Source organism: Rhinolophus sinicus, linkage group LG03, assembly GCF_036562045.2.
Source record: "Rhinolophus sinicus isolate RSC01 linkage group LG03, ASM3656204v1, whole genome shotgun sequence".
Taxonomy (NCBI): Eukaryota; Metazoa; Chordata; class Mammalia; order Chiroptera; family Rhinolophidae; genus Rhinolophus; species Rhinolophus sinicus.
This window is the reverse complement of record NC_133753.1, coordinates 11,643,500-11,671,451: the sequence shown is the minus strand read 5'-3', so window position 1 is coordinate 11,671,451 and position 27,952 is coordinate 11,643,500. Positions and strand designations below refer to the sequence as shown.

General features: G+C 41.0%; 1 protein-coding gene across 11 annotated transcripts in view; it reads right to left on the bottom strand.

Moving 5' to 3' along the window:
* TTC7B (tetratricopeptide repeat domain 7B) overlaps positions 1-27,952 on the bottom strand; it is a 238,820-nt gene that overhangs the window by 156,491 nt on the left and 54,377 nt on the right. For 7 of the 11 annotated variants that reach the window (XM_074327043.1, XM_074327041.1, XM_074327049.1 and 4 more), the window contains 2 exons: positions 19,055-19,176; positions 18,383-18,406 (listed from right to left, as the gene is read on the bottom strand). In XM_074327043.1, coding sequence (XP_074183144.1) covers positions 18,383-18,406; positions 19,055-19,176 — 146 coding nt within the window. The remainder of the gene's footprint in view (positions 1-18,382; positions 18,407-19,054; positions 19,177-27,952) is intronic. The other 4 variants (XM_074327048.1, XM_074327042.1, XM_074327045.1 and 1 more) reach the window with 1 other exon arrangement.

Sequence of the window (27,952 nt, the reverse complement as noted above, 5' to 3'; positions counted from 1 at the left end):
AGGGAGAGACAGCAGAATTTCTGTGGAGTGGTCGAAGCGACACAGTGGAAACGCTGAAGTAAGACGGTGTCAGGCAAAGGGACTAACAGGGACAAAATGATGACAATGTAGACATGGGTCTGTCCACCAGTCATTAGGACAAGTGCCTATGTTAAATTCTTTCATCATATAATGCCTTATTTATTTGGTCCTTCCCCATCAAAATTCACAACGACTCACTCTATGGTGAGCTCAACTGTACCTTAGCACCATCTATAGAAAAAAAGCTTTTCTAAGCACATTGGCAGGAAAAGTGTGATCTGTGGGGAGAATATTTAATTTGTTCAGGGGAATAAGCTATTTTAAAGCCCCTCTCAGCCATCCAGAAGAGCTAACATTTACTAATAAACCACTAACAAGATAATTAAAAGTTATTTTACTTTCTTATCAAGAAAGCCCGAGAGGCTTTCAGCTCCTCAGGACAGAGACGGGGTCCTCACATGCTAGGGCAGGGGGAGACCCAGCTGTACACCTGCTACTCACAGGAGGGTAACAGCCAGCGCTCAGTAGATGCTAGCCATCATCATCATCTTCTGAAATGACACAAACATGCCATCTCCCAGCCCACTGTTCCAGATGGTTCTCCCACCAATAGTGGGGCAGGCTGGACTTCATTATCTTCAATTGACAGAGAGGGAAACTGAGTCCCAGGGAGGGAAAGGGAGAGGCCTGCCCAACAGCTCCGTGAGTAGTGGGGCAGGACTAGAACCCTGGCCTCTCAATTCCCAGTGCAGAGACCCCTCCTCTGCCCTCTGCTGGGCATTGTTCTAGCCTACCTTTCATTGACCCCGTCCCATTCCTTTTTAATCTCTGTATAATATAAAATATAGATACAGAAAGCCATATAAAACAAATATATCGCCTAGGGAATCATTATAAGGCAAACATCTTTGTAACTACTACCGAAAAACAAACAAACAAAAAGGACCACTGTCATTCACCCCATTCCAATTAACAGGCCCCTACCTCCATCCAAAGGTACCTGCTACCTGACTTTACAGCTATTGCTTCATTCCATTTCCTATGGCTTCATCACTGCGGTATGTATCCCTACACTACAGTTATGTCTTGCCACTTTTTTCCTTACTTGATGAGTCTTTAAAATCTCTCTTACAGGTTCTCTTCCGACCTCTTTCTTTTCCTTACAATTTACCTGTTAAAGAACCTAAGCTGCTTGACCTGCAGAGTTTCCCATGGGACGGAAATCTGCACAGTCGTGGGACAATGAGATACATTCCTTTGTTCTCTGTATTTCTTGCAACTGGCAGCTGGATTTCGAGGTGTGACCAATTCAGATTCATCCCTTTGCAAGACTTTGTCAGTGGCACGCATACTCTTCTGTCAGGAGGCACATGGCGTCTGGTTGTCACTCTTTTTTTGATGTTAGCAGCCCTTGATGCTCAATAGTTAGATACGTTAATTCACTGAGAGTTTACAAAATGGTGACATTCTAATTCTTGACTACATGTTCATTTATTCACTGGAATAATTTTATAGGGAGGTGTTTCCTTTTTATCTCATATTTGGTTTTCCAGTTCACATAGTAAAAGTAGGATAAATGTTTGGGTCTTTCTTTTTATTTACTTTGCTAGATACTGAATTAGAACTCATGAATTTAACCATACTTGATGAGTCTGTTGCAATTTTTATCCTTCTTGAAATTCAAATTGTCCCATATTTGGCCTGAATGCTTTTAACCTGACCCAATAAATCTGGGTAGTGTCCTTGCAATCAGGTAGTAAAAGTGTTCCAGGCTCATCTTATTTATTTCCTATCCCAGAACTGGAATGAGGTTTCTTTTACTGGAAAATGATACTTTAAGCTCACAATCTAGGCAAGAAATATTCACAGCTACTGGGTCAGTCACTAAGCCAGACCTCCCTCCCCTCCCCTCCACTCTTTTCCTCCCCTCTCCTCTCCCTTCTTTTCCCCTCCCCTCCCCTCCCCTCTTCTCTCTCTCTGTCTCTCTCTCTTTCTCTCTCTCTCTCTCTCTCTCACACACACACACACATGCACATACACTCACCTATACATGTATATGTGTGTACATATACACACATATACATATACAGACACACACGCCGATACCTCAATATTTCATATGGATATTTCCGATTCAATCATTCATGTTCAGGACTACAGAGTTTTTCCTTGATTTCTTCTATCTTAAATCTATTTCGCCTTTCGTCCACACTGAGAATCTTGGTTCTCAAGGACCAAGGGATAATAGAATTAGGACATTCCACAAGTATTCATCTACTTTATTCTACGTTACACAAAATGCTTCAGAATAGCAATACTAATAACACCACCATCGTCTTGATTACCAAAAAATGAAAAACTTATCTTCTGCACATGCTATCAGCATTCTCCTCCTATTTTTTAATCTATGGTTGTACTATATCAGTTATGAGACATGCAAAGAAATAGTGAAGCATGACCTACGCTCAGAAAAAAGAACAGCCAATGTAAATTCACTCTGAATGGGCCCACATGTTGGATTTAGCAGTCAAGGACTTCAAGGAAGGTATTATAAGTATGATCAAAGAATTAACAGAAACCGTGTTTAAGATTAGAAGAAAATAAGATGACAATGACTCAACAACTAGGGAATCTCAACAGAGCAATAGAAACTATAAAAATTAACCAAATGGAGATTTTAGAGTTAAAAGTGTAACTAAAATTAAAAATTCCCTTAATGGGCTCAAAAGCAGCCTCTGAGATGGCAGAAAAATCATTGAACGTAAAGGTAAACTAATAAAAATTATCCAATCCAAAGAACAGAGAGAAAAAAAGACTAAAGAAAAACAGAGGGACAAAATTATAAAACTGCTGAAAGATAAAGAAAAATAATCTTGAAGGTAACAATTGAAAAACAATCACATATAAGGGAACAATGAAAGATTAACAGTGACTTCTCAGACATAATGGAAGATATACTCAAAGTGCTGAAAGAAATAAAACTATCACCAAGAATTCTATATACAGTAAAACTGTCATGCAAAAATGAAGGCAAAATAAAGATATTCCCAGATAAAAAGTGAGAGAATTCGTAGATAGCAGACATACCCAATACAAAGTTTTTAAGAAAGTCATTCAGACTACAAAGAAATGACAACAGAGGGTAACCTGAATTCACAGTAATAAATTAGGAAGAGTACAAGAAATGTAAATATGTGGGTTAATATAAAATATTGTATAAATGTATTTTAAAATCTTTTCTTCTTTTAATTTCTATAAAAAATAAGATTGTTTAAGGAAATAATTAGTGTACTGCTTTGTGGTATTTATAACACATAGAGACGTGCATAGCACAAAAAAGGGAGGAAATGAAACTATATTAGAGCCAAGTTGTATATTTTACTGAAATTAAGTCAGTATCCACCTGAAGTAGATAGTGATATTTAAGATGTAGATTGTAATTCATAGAGAAATCATCATAAAAATTTTTTTTAAGTACAAGTTAAAAAAAAATCAGAGGTATTAAAATGTAATACTAAAAAGTATTTTTTAACACAAAAGAGGGCAATAGGGAGGAACAAAGAATTCAAAAGACCTGAGACACATAGAAAACAAAGAGCAAAATGGCAGACATTAATCCAATCATATCAATAGTTACATTAAATAGGAATAACACTCCAACAACAAGGCAAAAATTTTTATACTGGATAAAAAAGCAATCTATAAGAGATATACAAGAGAGGTGCTTTAATTCAAAGGCACAAACAGGCTGAAAGTAAAAGGATAAAAAAGATACACTATGTAAACAGTAACCATAAGATAGCTCGAGTGACTATATTAATATCAGATAAGACCGATTTTAAGTGAAGAAGTATTACTAGAGACAAAGAGGCATCTATGAAAAACCTACAGCTAACATCTTATTGATGGTTAGAAGACTGAAGACACAGATTAGACAGGAGTAAGAGAAAGATGTGTGCTCTCACCACTTCTATTCAACAGGAGGTTCTTGCAAGTGCAATCACGTAATAAATAGAAATAAAAGACATACAGTTTGAAAAGGAGAATGTATAACTGTTTTTATTCACAGAGGACATAATCCCATATATAAAAATCCTAAGTAATCTATTAAAAAATTACAAGAACTAATTAATGTTTAGCAAGGTTGCAGGATACAATATAGAGATTAAAAAAATCAACACTATTAACAGTATTTCTATATGATAGCAAAGAATAATCTGAAAATAAAATTAGAAAACAATTTCATTCACAATAACAAAAAATAAAATACTTAGGAACAAATGTAACAAAAAAATTCAAAACTTTTTTGTACAATAAAAACTACAAAACATTTTTGAGAGAAATTAAAGATCTAAATAAATGAAGAGACATTGGATTGGAAGAGTTACTACTATTAATATGACAATTCTCCCTAAATTGATCTAGAGAGTCACTGTAATCCTTATCAAAATCCTGCCAGGCTTTTTTGGTAGAAATTGACAAGCTGATTCTAAAATTTACATGGAAATGCCAGGGACTGAAAACAGAAAAAATAATTTTGAAAATAAACAAAGTTAGAGGACTTATACTATCTAATTTGAAAACCTGCTATAAAGCTATATATTCAAGACAGTGCGGTATTGGCTTAAGGATAGACATATAAATCAATGAAACAAAACAGAGACTCCAGAAACAAATCTTTCCATTTATGCTCAATTAATTAATTTTTTACTAAACTATCAAGGCAATTTAATAGGAAAAGAATAGACTTTTCAACAAATGGTGCTTAGACATCTGGATATCTAGGTGCAAAAAAAATTTAACTCGGACCTTTACCTCACACCATACACAAATATTAACTCAAAATAGATTAGAGACCTTTATGTAAAAGCTAAAACTATAAAACTTCTGAAATAAAACATGAGAAAATCTTTGTGGTCTTAGATTAGCCAAAAATGTCTTAGATATGACACCGAAAGGATGATACCTAAAAAATAAATTGATAAACTGGACTTCATTAAAATTAACTTTTCCTCTTTAAACAACATCACTAAAAAATGAATGCAAGCCACAGAGTGGCAGAAAATATTTGCAAATTATATATCTGATAAAGGACTGTATCCAGAATATATAAAGAACTCTCATAACTCGATAATAAGAAGACAACCCAATTGACAATAGGGCGAAATATTTGAATAGGTATTTCACCAAGAAGTGATAAGAGCAGCTAACAGGCATATGCATAGCTGCTTAACATGACTAATCATTAGGGAAATGCAAATGAAAATTACAATGAGATACCACCTCACACCCACTAGATTGGCTCTAATTTAAAAACTGACAATACCAAGTGTTGAAGAGAATGGAAAGAAACTGGAACTCTCATACACGGCTGGTAGAAATGTAAAATGGTACAGCCACTTTGGCAAACGGCTTGGCAGTTTCTTAAAAAGTTAAACATAAACTTATCATATGACCCATCAATTCCACTCTATGAATCTATCCAAGGGAAATGAAAACATACGTCTACAGAACGATTTGTAGCCAAATGCTCATAGCAGTATTATTCACAATAGCCTGAGTGGAAATAATCCAAATGTTCATCAATTGGTGAGTGAATACACAACATGTAGCGTATCTACACAATGGAATAACTATTCAGAAATAAAAAGGAATGACCTCCTGATACATGCTACCGTGTGGGTGAACCTCAAAAACATTATGTGAAAGAAGCAAGACACAAAAGACTACATATTCTAGGATTCCACTTACATAAAATTTCTAGAAAAGGAAAATCTATAGAGACAAACAACAGACAAGTGGTTGTCTGGGGTTGGCAGTGGGAGTGAGGACTGATTGTAAATGGACATGAAGAGCTCTTTAGGGAGATGGAAATGTTCTAAAACTGAATTGTGTCGATGGTTGCAGAGCTGTATAAATTTATTAAAAATAATTAACCTGTATATTTACAACAGGTGAATTTTTGATATATAAATTACATCTGAATAAAGCTGCTAAAACATATAGCAGCTTGCTTTCTGGCCATCTCCCTCTCCCCCACTTTCATCTCTACCTTTTATTCTTTTGTCTCTTGTGTCCCTTTCTGGTCAATTTTCATTCCACTCCCAGCAGTTTCTCCTCAATGTGGGGCTCAGTCAAAGCACGGAGCTCTAGTGGGTCAGTTCCAAGTCCTCAGAAGGCCAGACTCTCTAGTCCCTTCCTTTGGCCTTACTTGGCAAAACCCTCTCCTTTTCAGCCACTAAATCTCAAATTGGCTGGACAAGCTTTCCAATAAATACTTGTTGGCTATTTTAGGGTCTTCTGTTCACAGGTCTATCAGATGCCCCATTGCTTCCTTCTGCTCTCACCCATGCAAGTGCAAATAACAAGCTAGTCTGAACTGTTGGCAGTCTGTCCTCATCAGCCTGTACTTTGGGATTCATGAGTATACCCTGTCATCTAGTTTTGTTGTAAGTGTTGTCCGTGGGTTTTTGATTTTCCTATCTGGTTACTGTTGCCTTTTTATATGGATATAAGAAAAGATCCAAAAACTATGCTGCCTCTGTTGTTATCATCTTCCCTGATTTCTCAGCTGCCAAGTCTTACCTTTCCCTGTAGGGAGGTGACAAACCCTTCACCCCGTAGGGTTTTATTTATTGATTTGTTTAGCCCGTGTGGAGTGCTTGCTGCGTGCCGACACTGTCCCAGCATATGATTATGACTAACTCACTTAAGCCACCTAACAACAAACACTATGAAGTCGGTTCTATTATTATTCCCGGTTTACAAGTGAGAAAACTGAAACCCAGAGAGGGGAAGTAACTTGCCAAGGTTCCAGTGCTAGTAAATAGGAGATGTAACAGGGAGGATTCAGACAGAGGCAGCTGGAGCCAGCGTCAACGCTCTTAAACCACCACACAATGCTGACTCTCAAGAGCGTATAAAGTGTATCTGCTCTGTAGAGCTATCATTCAACCATGACTGCCATCCCTGTACCACAATCCTCCCTAAAACAGGGAAATCTTACCCATCAGACGGTAAATCCTACCCCTCCCTCGAAGACCAGGTTCAAAGGTCAATTCTAAGAAACTTGATGAACTCACCCAAGGCAGGTGGCGTCTTCTTCCTTCCTCTCCTCCCTTCTCCTTCTCCCCCAGCCCACCCTTCATGACACTGCTTTTCACCAGGTGTTATAATTATCTGCTGACATCCTTGCCATCCCAGGAGGTCAAAGAACATGTATTTGTTCATCTCTTATCTCCAGAGCTCACGTTAGTGACTGATGCCTAGTGGGATCTCAATAAACATCATAGAATGGAGTAGGCAATAGTTGGTTTGCTTGTTTGTTTGTTTGTTTGCTTAACTAGCTCACATTGTACTTGAAAGAAATAAAATTGCTTTTTTTAAAAAATCTGTAATTCGGAGATTTTACCAAGTCTGGCTAATGAGTTTTTCTGGGTATTCTTCAGAAGAAACACAGCACTAGACTTTTCCTGATATTTTAGTGGCTTGTTTCCAACATGCAGACACCACTGAGTCTACACTAATTTGTCAGGGAGATTCAAAGGAGAAGCAGTTACCATACCCACCAACCACACACCTGCCAGCAGAGAGAGGATACAGAAGGAAGAGCTGGCAGAAGAAAGATACAGTATGTCTGTGCCAAGCCTAAAGAACCAAAGTCACTTATAAATAAAAAGTAAAAATTCAAACTTAAAATAAAGAGGAAGGTGGAAAAACCAAACATCAATTGAAAAAAATAATCCATTATTTTTTTTAAATCTTGTAATTTAATGCAGGATTTTGCTATGAGGACATACAATTATATTGTAGATTTCTTTATGGGTATACAGATCTATGGCAGATATTGTCAAACAAATATCAAGGCGGGTAGTTGTAAGAATATGTATGGCCCCTCTCATTTTCAATAGAAGGTTCTAGTGTTTCCTAGCCTAAGAAAAGTCAGAAATTCTCCAAAGATGTCTTAGTCATTTTCTGGGCTTTTGCTCAGTCTCTTTCTGCAACTCTCTCTCAAAGAGTTGACTAAAAATACCTCTGCAAAAAAAAGAATGGAGAGAAAAATCATTTAAAAAAGAAATAGGTAGGAAGTACCCCTGGAAAAGAGTAGGGCCTCCACCCCCACCCAGCCCTCATGTAAAATATTAATGCATTTGACACCCAAACCAGGGAAGGGAAGAAGCAGGTTAACCAAGAGCTGGAACAGGGATCTTTTCCCACACCCTCCCTCCCATCCACCCTCCTTCCCGGGCAGATACATCAGGACCTGCTCTGGGGTGCAGATGACATTAAATAACCAAGAAAACTCCCCACAGTCGGACAGGCTCAGAAAGGGTAAAATCTGGCTTCCATCTTGACCAGACAGGATGTGAATTCCTCTTTCCCGACACACATACATCATTTCACTGATCTGCCCTTGAAGGGCTGCCTCCAAGGGCCACACTGAAACACTCTCACATGCTTCGGTGTCCAACTGCACCCCGCGAGGTTGCAGCTTGAAGAGCTACATATTCTTGACAGTGCCGGTCTGGGAGGCTCTGGGAGCAAACGTTCTCAAGCCACTAAGCCACGGGAGACGTTCCTTCTCTTTCCTGCTGGGGAACTCTGGAATCCCATCCGGATGCATTACATGGTAGGCTTACGTGAGGAGGCTTTCAGGTCCCAAAAATGCCACCACGGAAAGAGCTTCTCAGAAATGAGAGTCTGCCAGGGCCTGTTGAAGGCATTTCTTATAAAAACCCACCATTACTGTAAATACCCCCCAATCGCAGAGACCGAGCAGAAAGCAGAGGTTCCTAGGATCTTCCCAGAAAATGTATTATTTCGTCCTGGCTCCCTCCACCCTCTATTAACAGAAGGATAGCATATGCAGGAAGACCTAGGTGGTCAGTGGACATCTCGTTCTTTATCACCCAGAAGCAGTAACTGCAGCAGTGGGTTCCACGAAGCCGGTCCAGGGGGTCGTGTTCAACCTTACATCCCTGGCACCTAGCACAGTGCCCACCAAATATATCACTTAGCTCTCAATAAATGGATGTTGCATTAACTAATTTGAAAGAAAACACACAATTGTTAGGCATCTGTGAGCCACAGCTACCTTAGCTGAAAATAAAAAGTTCTCCCCTTCCTTCCTTCCTTCCTTCCTTCCTTCCTTCCTTCCTTCCTTCCTTCCTTCCTTCCTTCCTTCTTTCCCTCACATACAACTGTATACCCAACTCTGCTCTAGATACAGATCCCTTCCCAAACAAAACAGACAAAAATCCCTGCCCAGGAGGAATTTATAGTCCAGTGATGGAAGACAGACAATAAACAATTTAGATAAGAAAAAAAAAAAAAATACAAGTGGGCAAGGGGTTAACAAGTTCCCTTCCTCTTCTGCTTGAGAATTTGACCTTAGGTTAACTTTCCAGTTCTGTTTCCCTGGAAACCTAATAAAGATAAAATGTCAATTATGTTACTAGGCAACAGTGCTTATGCTAAAAATGACGCCTGCAGGGAGGGCAAAGTGGGTAAAGGGGGTCAAATATATGGTAATGAAAGGAAACAAGACTTTGGGTGGGGAGCACACAATAGAGCACACAGATGTCAAATTATAATCATCTATACCTGGAAATTATATAATGTTATTAATATTAACCAGTGTTATGCAAATAAATTTAATAAAAAATAAATTATAAAAATAAGAAAAATCAAATGTGTTTTTTTTTTTTTTTTAATGACCCTTCATTGATAACTTGCATCTGGACTGGAAGGATCTATAAATATCTGATGGGGACAAGATAGCTTTGGGCTTCCTTGAATGTGAGCAAATCCCTTGGGGGACCCTGAACACCTCCTCAAGGTGAAGCTCATTCTCTAGCACCCGAGCTGGCACCTGAGGGGGGAGGGTCAAAGAGAACAGCTCCTGGGTGGCCCTATGGATTGCCGAGAGCACAGTTTATACAGAAGAGTAATCCCTGACAATTTATGGTTCTGTTCTAGAACTTTCTAAATAGATGGGTGCCAGCTGTGGCCAATGAAAGTCTTACGGGTCAAAATGTTTAAGGGAACCTAAGAAGATCCTGGTAAGTACTGTTTATGGTATATTTGATGCCAGTTAAATGCCAAGGAAAAAAATAAAGCAAAGAAAAAGGATGGGTTGGTTGGACAAGATGCCTCTGAGAATACTTTTAGGTCTAAACAGTAACGAGCAAACTTCCCACCCTATTCTGCCTTTGCTAGTAGTTAGCCCCTCGTCCCTGATTCATCTTCTGGTTTCTGCTCAGTCATGTCCCAAGGAAAATCTCCCCTAACCACCAAATCTAGGTCAACTTCTTTTTAAAATGGACTCTCAGACAAGTGGGTACCTTTCCGCCTGAGTACTATCTCAGGGTGTAGCGAGACATCCAAGAATATAATGATGTCTGGGAACAGGGAACATGTCTGGCTGCCCACCATTTTATCCCCAACACCTGAACAATGTCACATGTCATCTAAAACCAAACAGAGGTGGCTCGTAGGCCTCATACCACACTGCGTGTTCCTGCTGTGTGTGTTTATTCGTGCCACTCCCACCCAGAGCATGGCCCCAGAGCAGGCCTGCAAACAGTGCCATCTAGGTCAATAAATCCCAGGGGACCAATCTCCAGTCATATCAAGAGTGATTGAGAAATATCAAAATATTAAGTTGACTTTGATTTTTAGACACCTTATTGTATAACCATCTCTTTTTAAGAAAACTTGCAAAGTGAAAAGCTAAATAAAAAAAAATAAAAAAGCTTTTTCTTCTACCCTTTCCTCAGGCTTAGCCCTCTTGTAATTATTTGCCTGCTGGACTAGAATCCACAGGGATCATTTGCTGTGTCACCATAGCTCCTAGCACATAACTGTTCGATGGCAAAACCTTGTGGGAAGGGGCCTCTGTGAGCAGCAAGGAACGTCCAATCCCCCCCCCACCCCGCCCCTGCACTCTGGAAACCTAGGATGACATCCCAGGTTCGTCAGCTGAAGCCAAGGACATCCAAACAGGATGCACCGCCTTGTTGAACACTGATAAAGCTTTTAGACGGCACAGGACTCTAACACTCATTAAGGCTAGCACTTAGGAAGCACACTGGAAGCAATGACCTGTCCCTCCTTATTCATTCCGAAAGTGGTCTTGGGGTTTTGTAATTAAACCGACAGATATTCCTTTGTTTCCACACTAAAGTTTGGATGGCATTAAGGGATGAGCCTCGTCTACATTTAAACTAAACAGAGAAAATTCGGCTGATACTTTTTATTACATAAATAATGACATCTAGACTGGCTTTTAAAAGCCCTTATTTTCTAAGTGCAATGTATTCCTTCGAGCTACGCTGCTCAGTGCTCCATGTTCAAGAAGAGAGAACTAACTGGGCATGGTTAGTATGGTCCGAGTGCTCAGAAAACGGGACTGGGTGTCAGAGAAGGATAAGCAGGTCCCAGCTCTGCCACCAACTACTTGTGTGACACTGAATAAATCATATTGTCTTTCTTATTGACTGTTTTCCCCACCAAAATGTAAACCCATGAAGGCAGTGACTGGATCTGACTCGTTCACTCAGGGCAGTGTTTGGCCCCTAAGGACCCAGTAAGGTTCTTGGTAAGTATTTATTGAATGATTGCTGAACGCGATTTCTCTGGATCTGATTCCTCATCTATAAAGGACAGTGAATAAAACCAATGTGTTCTCAACATTTGAGCTCCAAGATTTTCAGATTCTACACCCCACCATCAGTTCAACTATTAGGAAAATTTTCCTCAGTAGTGAAATGACTCATGTGAAGTGCTTAGCACAGTAAGTTAAGTGGATAAAAAGTCTTCCAGTCATGTAATGACATGTGGCAACACCAAGGTGGGCCTGGCTGGTCAGGCTGCAGGACTCACACTGCTCCAGAAACTTCCCTTTGGAAGCTGTTGCAGCAAAGGAAATAGCCCCCTTACATAGACTCCCTCCCGTCTCCATCGCTGCCTCCATCACCCCTATCTTTCTCTCAGTCAACTGCATAACTTACTATGGTTCCTGCTGAGGTCAGAATGTAATCTCTGGCCAAAAACCAAGCAAAATGAGCCAAGTCCAACTGAAATGGGGGACATGACTCGGCTGGCACTAGACTCCTGCAAAGGGCTACCTATCTGTGGCCCTTTCTGACACCCCACCTGGGGATTCAATGGCTTCTCCATACCTGGAGAAAGAACTCTATTCTTTAGCCTGGTTTTTAGTCTTCCGCCATCTTTCTATCATCCTTCCTTCCAGAAAGAACACTATCTTAGAAAAGAAAATGGAAAAGGAAATAACAATGATTGAAAGTCGCCTACATACAATGCCACACTTCCTCCTGTATCTTTTGTTCTTCCCTTTCCCCTATCTAGCTTCTGCTCTTAGACCATCCCACCAGAAGTCTATTCAAGGTCACAAATGTCTTCCATGTTACCTAAAGCAAGTTTTGGTCTCTATCCTTATTAACATCACAGCACCATCCAACGCAGGTGATCACTTCCTCCTTCCCAGCACACCTTCCTCTTTAGGCTTTCACAGGCACACACCCTCCTGATGTCCCTCCTACCTCAGGCAGCTCCTCCACAGGCTCTTCCCCATCTTTTACTTCTAACTCTTGCAGGTTTCCAAGCTGAGTCCCTGGCTTTCTTCACTGCTCTCTCTATACCCTGTCCCTCACTAATGTCATCCAGTCCACAGCTTCAAATACAATCAATCTGCTGAAACTCCCATTTTACAACTCAAGCTCCGACCTCCCCTCGGTGCTCCTGTGTCTTCCTCTTTGACAATTCCACTTAGACATCTCACAGGCATCTCAAACCTAACATATCCAAAGGCAAATCCTTGATTTCCCCTTTTCCAAATCTGATCCTCTCCTTGTCCCCACTCCATCTAACCAATTCTCAAGACTGAACTGGGGAGTCATCTCTGGTTCTTCTATTCCCCTCCCTTCTCCCCACTTCCCAAATCCATCCACTTCTCTTGGTCTCCCCTACCACTGTCATCTTTCCGGTGAGCAGTTAATGCTTTGCCCAGCTATCATGACCTTGCCTTTGCCCTGGCGACTTGGGGATTTTTCACTGGACAATCACTACTCCCACTGTATGATTCAGTAGACCTGCCTTCTTCAGGATAAGCCAGACTGAGAGCATCTGTGATTCTCCCCCTTCCGATTATACCTCAGGTTCTTAAACACACAGAGTTCTTTCCTGGTTCGAGACCTTTGCACATATGGGCCCTCTGCTTACAACTTTTTCTCCTGTCCTTGGCCTGGTGACTTCCTTCTCGTCCTTCAAGTCTTGGTCTCAATGTCACTTCCTCAGGAGGCCCAGCCTGAGTGCCCTCTCAAAGCAGGTGCCCTCTGTTATTTGCTCTCACTGTACCCATTCATTTCCTAGTACTTCTTACAATCCGTGCTCATATACATTGGATTACTTGTTTATTACTTGTCTCCCTCACTAGACTGTATCCTCCCCGAGTGCCTGGATTATGTCTCTTAAATTCACCAATGTAGTACCAAGCACAGTTCTTGGCACATAGCAGAACTCGATAAATACTTGTTGGATGACTGACCAAACCTACTGCATGCCAGGTCCTGTGCTGAGAGCTTATATAAAAATTCACAGATTTCTAAATAAACCTTCACTCCAAGCAGAATGGTGTCCTCACAGCCGTGCAGAATACATACAAAACTGAGTGCAGTGCTAACTCCCTGTTTCTACCAACTACTTGGCATGTCCCCCACCTCTCTCACCCCCCTCCCCGGGCCCGGCTCTCCACAATCTGCACGTGCATCATTTCAAGCTTTACTCCCCTTTCCAAATCAGGCAGCGGTCTCAACACACAGCTTTCTTATTTGCTTTTGTGGCAACCTGAACTTCCCCTGCCACAGCATGTAGAAACTACCCTAAACTGCTTGTTTTAATTCTTAGTTCTCTGAGACTAAGTTCTAGGAGGGCAGAGATTTGGTCGCTCTTTCTCACCATTATATCCCCAGTACCTGAGACAGGGCCTGGTTCCTAACAGGCGTGCAATTCATCCTCATTAAATGAATGAAGAACTGACCTTCCAGGATTAATAAATAAGTGGGCCTGGAGACTTCAGTTAAAGTGAGTAGGTGTTCTCTCACTGTTTGCTCTTTTATGCAACCATATTGTCACCTTTAAAGTCACGTATGTTATTGTCTTATGCTTTTGCTTTTCTCCTACGATGTCCCAGCGTGCACACCCATTTCTTTTCCATCTCTGAATCTCTTGGAGAATGTCACGTACCAAAAGTTGGTACATGTTAAATGCTTGCTGGAAACGTGTCTGAATTCTCTCATGTTCACGGCATAATGTGAAAAGTAGTGTGCAGTTTAAAAAAGTGAACACTTCTTATCACTGCAAGCGAGAAGACAGTTAGAATGCAAAGGCAATGCGAAGTTGCCCCGTGCCTGGAGAGATGGGTGCACCGAGCAAAGACGCCCTCTCGGCCTGGCCATGGAGTGTGGGAGCCTGTCTGCTGAAACTGCAGTCCCTGGAAGGCTATAAACCCAGGAAATGCCCCTACTCAGGAGCCCACAGGACACTGTGGGCCTCACAGCCCCTTCTTCTGCCTTCTAATTCTAGGCTACCCTGAGCAGGCTGAACAGGTGTAAAGGTCAACAAGATGCGTGGGGAAGTTTAAAAACTTTTTAAAGCCAATGCAGAGTGATGAATAGTGGTCTATTTAAAGCCAGTTCTGCAGGCGACTGACCGTCTCTGCAGAACTCCAAAGAGCCCTCGTACCACTTTATTCCCTGGCTTGACTGTAAGTGCCTCAGGGGAGCCCATGTCTGACCATACGAGTACTTCCTGACTTCCTACTTTCTCCACGTCAGGGTCTCCCTGGCAGAACTCCATGCGGCACCCTAGCCATGCACCCTCAGAAAGAGCACCACTCGGTGGGCACATCTCCCAGGTACCGACGGTCACTTGCCTTCTTGCTTCAGATATCCCCACCCTCCCTGAATTAAAACCAATTCAGAACCAGGGAAAACACACTACAATCCATTTTGCTCAACCAGTACATTTGACATGGCTGACAAGAAGCAAATTTATTTGAAATATCCTTGGCCACCCTTTGTTTTATAAGGGATGGTTAAAGGTTCCTGAAATGCGCAGGAAATGACAGGCATCCCAGACCCACACCTCTCTGGCAATTCCAGCTGCAAAAACTCAAGTGGGGGGTTGACATTTCTGTTCTCCTTAGAAGGCTGAAGGGAGCCCCTCGCTGAGGCCATTTCCTGGCCACTAGCTGTGCTACCCAAAGAATACCCAATGCTACTGTGTCAGACCAGCCAGCGCCACCTCCCTTCTCTGAAACACTGACATGGCCATCAGTTATTAGGTGTTATCCAAGCTAATCATCAGGCATTTTGGGCAGAGTTCGCTTAAACCAGCAGTCGAAACAGATGCTCTTCCTTGAAAACTCTGCTGGTGCGAGGCTCAGCAATCAAATGCGTGACGGACGCCTGTTCTGTGAACTTCCACTTCAGCTGTAGCCTGACCTTCCTCCAGTCCCACGTGCAGCTGGAGAGTCGGCTGGGCATCCCCATCACGGGAAATTACAACTTGCCACTTGCTGTTTGCCTGGAGCTTCATGAGTGTTCCCACACGCATGTTCTTATCTGTGCCTCACCACAGCTCTTGAGGTAGGCGGTCTGAGCTCTATTTCACAGATAAAGAAATGGATACCCAGCAAGCAGAGGGCTGGTTCCAAATCCAGGTCCTCTGGCCCCAGGACCCCTCAAACGAATGCCCGCTGTGAGCGAGGCAATTTGAGAACCTTGGAGGCAGCAGTCCTGGTTCTCTGAGGCTAACCTCTCTGATGTCACCCTTGCAGTACCTGAGCAAGAGTTTTTTCATCCTTAACAGGTTTGCTGCTGCCACCCAGAGGGACAAGAGACACAGATGTGAAATAGATGTGGGTGCATTCCAAGTCACACCGTGCCCGGGGCACTTGGGGCTGGGACGGCAACCGAGTGCTCTCTCTCTCCAAGGAGGAAAGAGGGTGGAGGAAGGGAGCGTGGGGGAAGGGGGAAAAGAGGGCAACAAGGAGAGGAAAGGGAAGGAAAGGGAACTGAGGGTGAGAGGAAGGAAACAGAGAGAGGAAAAGGAGAGGTAACAGAGGAAGGAAGAGGGGGAGTGGGAGGGGGCGAGGGGGGACAATGGGGAGGAGAGAAGAAACATGATTCGTGACATGCTATAGATGAGACATGAAGACAAGTGCGATGAGGAAACACCAACCAGCAGAGCCTGGGAACCATCCCCTGGCAACGTCTGTACTAGGGGTCAAGTGCTCCGTCACAGAGAGGCCGGGACAAGTGCTCCGTCACCGAGAGGCTGGGCGCTGGACAAGGCCACCGTGTGGGGGTGCAACCAAGCCCTTCCATACAGTGGCAGCATTCCCCCTGCGTGGTGCAGTGCTAAAAGGACTGAAGATCAAACCTGGAAGCCAGGTCACTGTGGGGAAAAGAGGATCAATTCTACTTGTTCCGCCAAGCTCACAGGCAACAGGGGATGTGAAGGAGATGCCGCCATGGGGATCAGTGCCCATGAAGGAAAAGTAAGGGAAACATAAAAGTATCATTGGGGCTTCAGGCGTTCGGAGGGGCCCAGGAACGGTCCTGGAGTTATGTTCTTTGTGAACGAGAGCCAAGTTCGCCAGTTTGGCACTTGCTCTTGGAAAAGATGGAGAATTATAAACAAATAGAAGTAACTATTATATCTCACTAAGTCCTCAGTGATGACACCACAGCTGAATATCTTAAGTATATTTCTAAAGAAAAAGATGTGCTTTATCAATTTCTATCTCTTATTGCAAAACCCTTCTATAATACATTTCCTTATCCCCAAAAACCAGTCAAATCCTGTCCATTTTATCTTCCCAAATACGTATTTTTAAAAGTGCAGAAAAACAAAGAAAAGGAGTGAGACAACAAAGGAGCAAAGACAGCAGGAGCTGGAACTATGGAAAGCCACTGGCGCTGAGAGAAAGCAGCTGCCCCCACCTGCCCCCACTTGCTCCACAGAGACACAGGCTGTAGTTGTTCCCTGACAAATGACCCCCAGATGTGGCTCTTGGGCCCTGAGTAACCCTGACAGCACTTGACTTGTCCAAAACCTCCCACAGATTCCTCTCCTTTCTTCCATAATTTGTGGTCTCGAAAGTGGCCTTCACCTTTACCTACCCAAAGGTAATCTCTCCTTACTGCTGCAGGCTCCCAGCCTTCAGGACACTGCAGCAGGCAAGAACCCTCTTGAGTGGCTGGCCCAATGCCATCACTGGTCTTTAGAGCACAGAGAGAAGGGCGAGAGGACAAGAAAAGAGGAGCAAAGGCTTCCAAGTTAAGCAATCACTTAACTTTGATACGCCAGTGGGTATCTCCTTGCACTTGTTTTGTAAAAATGAGAAAGGAGCCAGCAAGCAATTCCCAGCGTGTAATCCATCATCTTGTGATAAATAATAAACCTCTCCTCGTCATTATTTTCTAGTTAGATTCCAGTGGGCAGTTTACGTTTCATGACAGGAGGTTGAGCCCAAAAGCCCTGATTCTCCCTCCTCGATGACTAGGCTTCAGATGAAAATGTGTTCTGCAGCCCACCCTGATCAATCTTACGCAAAGCCTTTTCAATACCAGGTCTTGGTGTGGTTCCCCTCGAGAGCCCCCAGGACATTCATTCCTGTACTTGGACTTGCATATCAACCACAGACACTCACAAGTTAGAGGGAGAGAGAGCAACGGTTGGGGGTTCCTCTGTGATGACCACCATTTATTGTGAAAAGGGAGAAGAAACAGATCACTAGAAAGATATCCCACTTCCCTCCCTTCTGCCTTTATTTAGAACCGTAAAGAAAACAGAACTCAAAACTCAGCAGAGGGAACATGCACCACCGCACAGACGATCTCCATCGGGGGCAGATGAGATCAAATTGGAGCACATCTTTGTGCCAAAGCCACCAAGCCATTCCAAACCTTGGGGTGTTTACTGTGGCCTTTCGTGGGCCATGGCACTCTGAACCAGTGGCCTTCGGAGCAAAGCAGGCCTTGCTCTGTATAATAGGATTTGGGAAATAAGCATTCACTCCCAACAAACGGAAAATGGCCGCCTGTGGCTCTGGGCCACCAGGAGGAGGAAACCCAGTTCTGTGAGCTACACCCCAAGGTTTGAAGCTCTCAACAATGAAGAGGGAGCAACTCCACTGTTCATTTATCCGAAGGCTGGGACTCGCGTCCCCTCAGCTGCTCAAAGCACTGCTTGAGTCTTCCGAGAGGAAGGGAACGGGCCTCGAGGGGCCTCCCATGCACAGCCTAGGAGGAGCTACAAAGAACCGGGTACCTACTGTTGGTCTTCATGCACATCTATCCTGCAGCACAAGGTCAAAACAAGGGACAGCTGAAGAGATTTGGAACAGAATCGTCGCATTTCTCATAAGAGCAAAACAAACATCAAATGCATTTGAGAGCTACACAATGGTCAGGCTCTTAAACCTTTCTTAAAGCCTTTTCAAAGGCAGCTCAAGTAGGAAGTGCTCTTGTCTGGCATTAGATCCACACTCACTTTCATAAAAACCATATGGGACTTGGCACATCCAATTCTCTGAACTGATCGGCCATTCAAAGGGAGAGGATCCCATGTGCCAGGGTTTCCAGTTCATTAACTCTCCCCCGCATCATAGTGGGGAGGCGTGTGCAGCACCATTCCCATGGAGGAAGGGCAGGGGCAGCCTACAGCTTGGCTCCCATCGCATCCGCCCCACTCGTTTTGGTGCCCCATCCTTGTGACTCACTCACATAGGAGCCCCCCGACTCCATTCTCCCACCTTCAAATCTCATGGGAAAGTCAGAAAGCAAGGTGGAGACGAGACGAAAGAGCCTAAGTTCTTTTTAAAAAATTCCAATTACAGTGCATCTTTAAAACTGTTTATATTATAATAACTAAACTGAAGACAGCATTATAAGGCTCTCTATTTTCCTTCTTTAGGAACTTGATTTAAAAAATGAAGAAGGCTTACCCATTTTTGAAATAGAGGACATGGGCTCTCTGAAGTCCTGTTTCTAGGAAAAAACCTAGTTCTTGATCGTGGGGAGCAGGGCCAGGCTTAGGGCTTCTGTTTTGAATATTAGTAAGTATTACCTAGAAGGGGAGAAAATCGGAAAACTAATCAGATCCACATCCAACCTCAACTTCCTTTACACCCTATTGTTAAATGCACTGCACAATTTGAAAAATCCACTTGCTTATGCAAACATCAGTGCACAGGCCAGGGTCAGGAAAGCAGAGGGAACGGCCTCCATAGACAGGGAACCCAGGGGACCCAAGCAACCCAGGGGCACATGCGGCCCTCCTGGCACCAAGGGCTGAGGAGTGAAGGGTGTTGATGTGTGCATGGTGCCAGGAGAAGCATTAGAGCTGGAGGGGCTCTGCCGAATGCCAGGATGTTGACAGAGAGGCTCAGTGACACAGAAGCAGGTCCCAGCAACGGGCAAAAAAAATAGTCACCATCCACCAATGGCTGAGGTCACTGACTAGCCAACTGCAGCTTCAGCCCTTTCAGCTGGAGGAGCTCCAAAGAGGGCTGGGAACTCGGTGCCGTGATTGGCACCAGCCCTAAAACTAACCAGAGAGGGCAAACTCTCCAGGCTATAAAACTGAGGCCAGTGGACTGAGCAGCAGTCATCTATCTGTTCTCAAGGGGAGAGCTGAGAAAAACAACCTAAGCTCCCTCTTTCCCAAACTCGACCCCCTGTCGACAGATAACGAGGTTTCAAAGGTTTCAATTTTTAGCTCTGCAAGAAAGACTGCCAACTAATCGGGAGAAAGGCTTGCAAGTTGAGTGGGTTACAGTGAAGTAGAAGTATGGGTCTACTATTACAGAGGCTACTCGCTTTAAACTCACATCAAGTCACATAAAGCCTTTATCAACTAGAAGCTACTGTGGCCCATGAAAAAACCATATAAGTGCTCGCCAAAAAATACTGTCCACATTTGCTGAAAAGTCTGCAGCTCTTCAAAGACCCAGCTGTAAGCCAAACCCCAAATATTCTAGAGGTCTTGAAATTACTCTCCAAATGGAGTTGAAGCAATTGCTAGTTCTCTAACTTGTGAGCTTTGGGAAATAGAAAAGTAGAAAGCACACTTGTATTCAAACTGCATCCCAGCACCTTGTCAACACTGCCTGGCTCCTTCACGACTTAGCTCTGCAAGCGCTAAGAGGCGGGAGTTCCTCCTACCTGTGGGGACTGTCGTTTTTTTGGCTCTAACACAGGCTCGTCCCCCACCCATCCTCCAAGTGCTGGAGACACAGAGTCGGGTCCTAGGCACGTGTCCGTTCTCTCGTAAGTCTCTCTCAAGATGAGCTATCTCATCCATTCCTCTGAGCTTCAAAATTCCTCTATATGCCGCCAACTCCCAAATTTATAATCTCTAGTCCAGACTTTCCCTCTCTGAATTCCAGACTCTATATCTAGCTATTTCCATGGTGTCTCCACTTGAAGGTCCAACTTTGAAACTTTTAAAAATTATCCTTCATTTGCTTTTGAAAATAGTTTTTCATTTTTTAAAAAAATGTCATGATTATTTAAAGCAAAAAATTCAGTATAATACAAAATGAAAATTAAAAACCATCTCAAAATTCCACCACACAGAAGTAACCGGTTAATACTGATTGAACAATAATCCAGATCTCTCTATATACATATGTACCAAGAGGAAAGATAAAAATGATTTTACAAAAACTGAGATTGTGTTCTAGATGCTAGTTTTAATTTAAACCATTACGTTTAATTTTAATTAAACACGAGAAACTAAAGTGTGACCAAAGTAATCACTCAACTTCAGAAAAAATACGTTTTGGTTTTTTTTATTAATTGATTTATTTTTTTTTTCCTGCTTTTTCTTTTATTAGCATTTATTTGATGCTGAATTAACTCCCAGGCATTAAGTTTTTGTTTCCTCACTTTCTTCATGGAGATCTTTTTCTGCTGTGTGACCTCTTCTTCTGGTTTAGGAGCCGTCAGCTCCTTTTCAGTGGGGGTCAGCTCAGTGTGGCAGGGAGAGCGCATGTATGGGTTCATCCGCCCGTGAGCTCTGTAAGTTCCACGTTGCATCTTGGGAGCTTCGTTCACTGGCTGTGCTCAGTGACCAGGGCATCTACATCTAAACCCTTAAGTGCAGGATTTCTCTCTGCATTTTTAAGCATGTGCAGCCAAAAATTCTGCACTCTTTTTGGGCCACTGACCCTGCGTCCAGCCCCACTGTTTGGCCTGGGCACACCTCCCAACTCCACCATTGTAATGACAGAATGGTACACATTGCTTCTGTAACGTGACATCCTTTAGATACATGGTGGCTTTCTGGATATGCATACACTTGATGGCCTGGGCAGTTTCATGAGTGTTCTTAAAGTGAACACAAAGATTTGAACCTCTCGGTTTACATGATTTTGTGGGGTTCTCTGGGTCAAGCGAATAGTGAACCATTTTCAGAGGTCACCTCAGGCAGCTCACAGGAAGAGCAATTAATTTATTTTTAAATTATAGTTGAAATACAATATAAGTTTCAGGTGTACAACATAGTGATTTGACATTTATACACCTTATGAAGTGATCACCACAGCAAGTCTAGTAATCATCTGTCAACATACAGAGTTATTACTTGAGAGAGAGACAGAGAGAGAGAGAGAGAAGTCATTCTTTTACCTACATATTTCAACTGTAGTGTCTACTGACCCCATGGTAAAGATGAAGAAATTAACATACTCATACCACCTTCTGCTTCTGCCTTCTCCTCAGCCTCCTATTTTTGTTACATTACTCTTCTAACATTGCCAAGGTTCCCAACAATTATGTCCTACTCCATAATTGTTTTGCCTCAGTCCTATATTAAAATGCATTCATTGTTTCTTGAATTCTTTATTTTGAATCAATTCTTGGTAGAATATTGCACAAAAAGGCTCAGGGACGCTGTAGGCCCTGAATTCTTGTACGTCTGAGAACGCCTGTCTCTTGTCTCTATTCCTCCAAACCTGACCGAAAGTGACATTCGTGGATTTCGTACTTTCTCGCCCTCAGAACATGTCAGATGCTTCTCCAGTCTTCTGACACTGAAAGCTGCTGTGGAGAACTCGGAAGCCAGTCTTATTCTTCTCCCTACAGATGATCTGCGAACAGCAATCCTTTTTGTCCCTGAAGTCTAGAAAATCTACTGGGAGTTATCTTGCCATTTATCATTCTCTGTCAGTTCTCCTGAGAACACAGCACAATTCTCAATCTACAAATTCAGATCTGTAGTATAAAGTAATGCACTGAAGTCAGGCTGCCATTCTGGGCTCAAAGCCCAGTCTCCCCCCACCCCCCTCCGCCGCCCCACACACACACACTTTGGGCAGTCACAGCCTCTCTAGACCTCACTTTTCTCACTGGTAAAATGGCGGTGGCAAGAGAACATGGTCTTAGCATGGTCCTATGGACTAAAAGAGATAATGAGTGGATAGAACCCTTAGCACAAAGTAAATGCTCAATAGTTTTACTTTGTTGAAGAATTTCTCTTTGATAGTATAATTGTATTTTTTTTATTTATTCCATTTCTTCCATTTATTTTTCAGGAATATTAATTGTATATACTGTCTTCATTACTGTAGCTTTGTAGTAAGTTGAGAGATCAGGAACTGAGTCCTTCAACTTGGTTCTTTTTTAAGGTTGTTTTGGCTCTTCTGGTCCCTTGCATTTCCATATTAATTTCTGAATCCACTTGTCAATTTCTGCAAAAATGGCAACTGAGATTTTGATAGGGATTGGGATGAATTTGTTGATCAATTTGGGGAGTATTGACATCTTAACAAATTAAGTATTTTGATCCATGAACATAGCATGTCTTTCTACTTATTTAAGTTTTCTTTCATTTCTTTCAACACTAATTTGTAGTTTTTACGGCATAGATTTGTATTTCTTTTTCATGATTCCAATATATTTTAATCTTTTGATATAAGTGGAATTTTTTTTTATTCCATTTTCAGATTGTTCACTGCTAGTGTATACAAATTAAAGTGTTTTTTGTATATTGACCTTGTATCCTATAATTTTATTGAAATCGTTTATTAGTTATAATAGTTTTTTTTTTGTGTGTGAATTCCTTAGGATTTCAAGATCATCTCATCTACAAACAGAGATACTTTTACTTCTCTCTTTTTAATCTAGATGTCTTTTACTTCTTTTTCTTGTTTAGTTGTGCCGTCCAGAACCTCTAATAAATAAAAATAAAATAGTAAGAGCAGATACCCTTGTCTTCTTAGTGATCTTAGGAGGAAAGCATCCACTCTTTCACCATCTTAGATGTTGTTAGATGTGGTTTTTCATTGGTGACATCAGGTTAACTTCTATTTCTAGTTTGTTAAGTGTTTTACCATGAAAGGGTGTTGGATTCTTGTCAATTGCTTTCCCTGCATCTACTGAGATTATCATTATCGTGTGGCTTTTGTCCTTTATTGTACTGATATGTTGTATTAAATTAGTTGATTTCTGTATGTTAAATCAACCTTGCATTCCTGAAATGAATCTAACTTGATCATTCTGTATCTAGCTGGATTCAGTTTACTGGTATTTGGTTGGAGGTATTTGCATCTGTATTCATAACAGATATTGGTCTCATAAAATGAATTATGGAGTATTTTCCTGCTATTTTCTGAAAGCTTTTATATTATTGCTAACATTTCTCCTTTAAATGTTTGGCTGAATTCTCCAATGAAGCCAACCTGACCTGTAGTTTCTTTGTGGAAAGGCTGTTAACTACAAATTCAATTTTTAAAATACATATAGGAATATTTGGGTTATCTATTCCTTCTTGAATGAGCTTTGGTAGTTTTTGCCTTTCAGGGAATTTGTCTGTTTTCTATAAGTGATCAAATTTATTGGCATAAAGTTGGTCATAATTTTCCCTTACAGTCTTTTAATGTCTATAATTATCTCCTCTTTTCTGGGTAGTGATAATTTGTGTCTTCTCTCATTTATTCTATTATTCAGTCTTATTCAAAGTTTTTGAATTTTATTGATCTTTTCAAAGAATCCATTTCTGGTTTCACTGATTTTTCTCTACTTTGATCTGTTTTCTATTTCACTGATATCTGTTCTGATCTTTATTATTTCTTTCCTTCTGCTTGCTTTGGCTTTAATTTGTTCTTCTTTTTCTAGTTTCTTGAGTTGGAAACTTAGATCATTGATTTGAAAGTTTTCTTCCTAACATAAGCGTTTAATATTATAAATTATTCTATACATTTTGTTTATATTGCTTGAAGCTCTATTATTAGGTACACACACTTTTAGGATTACAATGTCTTGTTGATGAATTGACTCCTATTATGTACTATCTCCCTTTATCTCCTATAATATTCCTTGTTCTTAATTCTACTTTGATATAATACAGCCACTCTAGCTTTGTTTTGATTATTATTTGCATAGTGTATAACTTTACTTTTTGTCTACCTATATATTATCTAAATGGTTTTCTTGTAGATAGCGTAAGTTAGGTCTTGCTTTTTTGTTTAATCTGAAAATCTCTGCCTTTTAGTTGGGGTGTTTAGACCATTTATATTTAATGTAATTATTGATATGACTGGAACCATCTTGCTAGTTGTTTTGTATTGACTGATATGTTCTTTGTTCTTTTTTTTCTGTCTCATTCTTCTTTTGCTCTTTAGATTGATGATTCCATTTCATCTCCACTATTGAATGGTTAATTATCTTTTTCTTCTTATTTTTTTAGTGGTTGTCCCAGGGTTTATAATATAGCTCTTTAGCTTATCACGGTCTATCTTAAAATAATATTATACCAATTCATATGTACTATAAACTCCTTATAGTAATATACAATCACTTCCTCCCTTATCCTCTTTGCTACTATATTCACACATTTTATTTTTATGTTATAAATCCCAGGACCTCAGAGATGGGACTCATTCTCAAGAGTCCTTTTCTGGGCATTTCCCTGCTAACTCCTAGAATGCCTTCCTGGGACAAGAGCCACTTAACTTCCATCCCCCAGGAAAGCTTTGAGCATTATTATACACTTAGGAGTCCAGGTTCAGCCCCAAACTGAGGTTTCTATTATCACCCCATCTTAATAAATAACATCATCCACCCAGCTGCCCAAATCAGACTGGATCCCTTGGAGCCTTGATCCCTTGACCCTCTTACATCTAATCTATTACCTCCTAACTGTTTCTCAAATACATTTGTATCTCTCCATTTCCACAAACGTTACTTCATCTAAGCTACCATCACTTCCGGTTAGATTTCTACAACAGCCTCCTAAATGGAGTCTCCACATCCTTTCTTGCTCCTTTACTTCCCTGCCACTCTCTATAAGCAGCCTGAATCATTTTTTATAACATAATCTGGATCATGTTATTACTCTTATGCTCTTTCTCATCTCTCAGGTATCAATTTGACTATCACCTTCTCCCAAGGGCCGTCCCTGACTACCTAACGTAAAGTGGGTCTGCGTCTATTTTGCCTTCTTACAGCATCCTATTCCATCCTTCACTGCATTTATCAATGTATTTTTTAACTTGATTACTGGCTGTCTACCTCCATGGCTGCAACTTCTACAAAGTCAGGGGCCTCATCTATTCCATTTACTAATATATCCAGTGTCTACTGCAATGTGTCAGGCAGGGGAAGCATTCAATATATAAGTGAATGAATGAATAAATTTACAAGGCCAATCAGAGATGCAGAATAAAGGCAATAAGAAAGCAACCTACTATGCATTTGGTATGACGTAGATACACAGGTTATCTCGTTCATCCCCCCAAAAAACCTAGTAAGATATACACTATTATTCTCTCTTTATTGAAGGAGAAACTGAGACTTTGCTCCATTGAGTTGCCCAAATCACATGGTTTACAAGTGTTACAGCTGGTGCTGAAACTCAGGTCTGCCTGACTCTGCAGTCCAGCTCCTCCCTCCTTTGTCTTATCAGTCTGTGTTTGCTTGTAGAACAAAGTCTAAAAGACAAGCGGTCAGGGCAGCCGGGATGAGGTTTGGTAATAAATGGGGAAAGTAGGAATCTAGATGCAAGGGAGAGAATAGCTTAGCTCAGGGTTTCTCTGAGCTCTAAGTGTCTTGGATTTAATCCCTTCCTCACAAAGAGCCTCTAACACAGGCCTGGGCAGGAGCATTGTTTGGCGGTGTTGAAGCCACCACTTGTTTTGTGGATAAACACTTCCTTGTGAGAGTACTGCCAACAAGTAGCCTTAACAAGTTCAGCCTGGTTGGCAAAAGCATACACCCAGTGACTGAGGAAGCATAATAGGAACGGGACGGGAGCAAAAGATTTTAGGTCAAAAGACCCAGGTTCTAGATCTGGTTCTGAAAATCCTCACTACTTGTGAACTTAGGATAACTCCTTTGATCTCTCAGGTCTTCATCGTCCTCATCTGTATAATGGGAATAACAACATACACCTCACATGAATTGCAAATGAGAAACTTAATGAGAATATGAACATTATAACTCTTAATGGAGATACATTAAAAAATTACCTTCAAGTAGGAACAAAATAAGGATATTTTCCACCACCTTTATTTTTTAACATTGGTTTAGAAAGTCTGGAACTCGGGCATGAGAGAAATAAGATGAAAAATAATAGAAAGGAAGAAATAATAACAACAAAAATCATTCTTCTGCTACGTATCTATTTGTATTCTTAGAAAAATGAAAAGAATCAACTCTGTTTTTATAGAGGAAGTCAGTATTGTGGCTAATAATCCTATATTGCTATCCTTGTCAGCCTTCAAGATTCAGCTCAGGTGTCATCACTTCCAGGAGCCGACCTTGAACTTCCACACGGGCCCAATACCCTCTCTGCAGTTCTCCCACCAAGCACTCCCCACTGGTTATGGACCTGTGTCCTCATGAGGTCATAAGTTTCCTAAGGACATGTTCTGTGGCTTATTCATTCCAGTGACCTTGGTGTCAAGCACAGTGTGCAGAACGTAGAATGAACTCAATCAATGTTTGTGCAAGTGAATTAACAAATCAAAAGCATCGCTATAGGTGAAAATATAATGAAAAATATAATGAAAAAAATAACAATCCTATACACAGACAATACAAAACAGAAAAGATCTGGGAGTAAAATAAATCTACTGAAACCTGTATTATACCAAAAGTTTTGTAAAAATGGAAAGACATATCAGTCATAGATAGAAGACTAAGCATAATTCCCCAAATTAATGTATAGCGTTAATAAAAACTCAGCCAAATCCCAATAGGATTTTTCTAGAACTCAACAAAATTATTCTAAAATTCATCCAGAAGTACAACAGAAAAGGACAAAGGATATTCTGAAATAAATAAATGAATAAATAAGTAGTTATTAATCTTTCAGATGTTAAAACCATCATAATAAAAAAATATTTATTAAGCAGTGTCATATTGGTGCAATATAAGATTAGCAGAACAAAATAGTAAAGCCAGAAATTACTGTTGTATCTAACATTTTATTGAATGTCTTAAAATATATGACAGAAAACATGAAAGAGATATGAGATCATCTTAAAGAGGCACTAAAATTTGAGAAAAACATTAGAGTCATATCTAATATCATACACCAAAATAAATCCCCAGAAGTTTTGAAATTAAAAGTTATTTTTAAAAATATGGAAAATGGTTGAAAACTCTAAATCCTAGAGGGAGTTTATCCCAATAGTTCAGCTTTAAAATAATGAAATAAATGTAAGAAAAAGATAATCAAATTATTTTTATAAATACTACATATACAGATTTAAAATTCAACTATGTACAACTTAAAAATGGAAAATTACTGATCGGGACGACGTTGAGAGCAAATATGATAAAGGGTTGACATATTTATGATATAAAGACTTCATTCAAATTGTAAGAAAAGTCCTTCC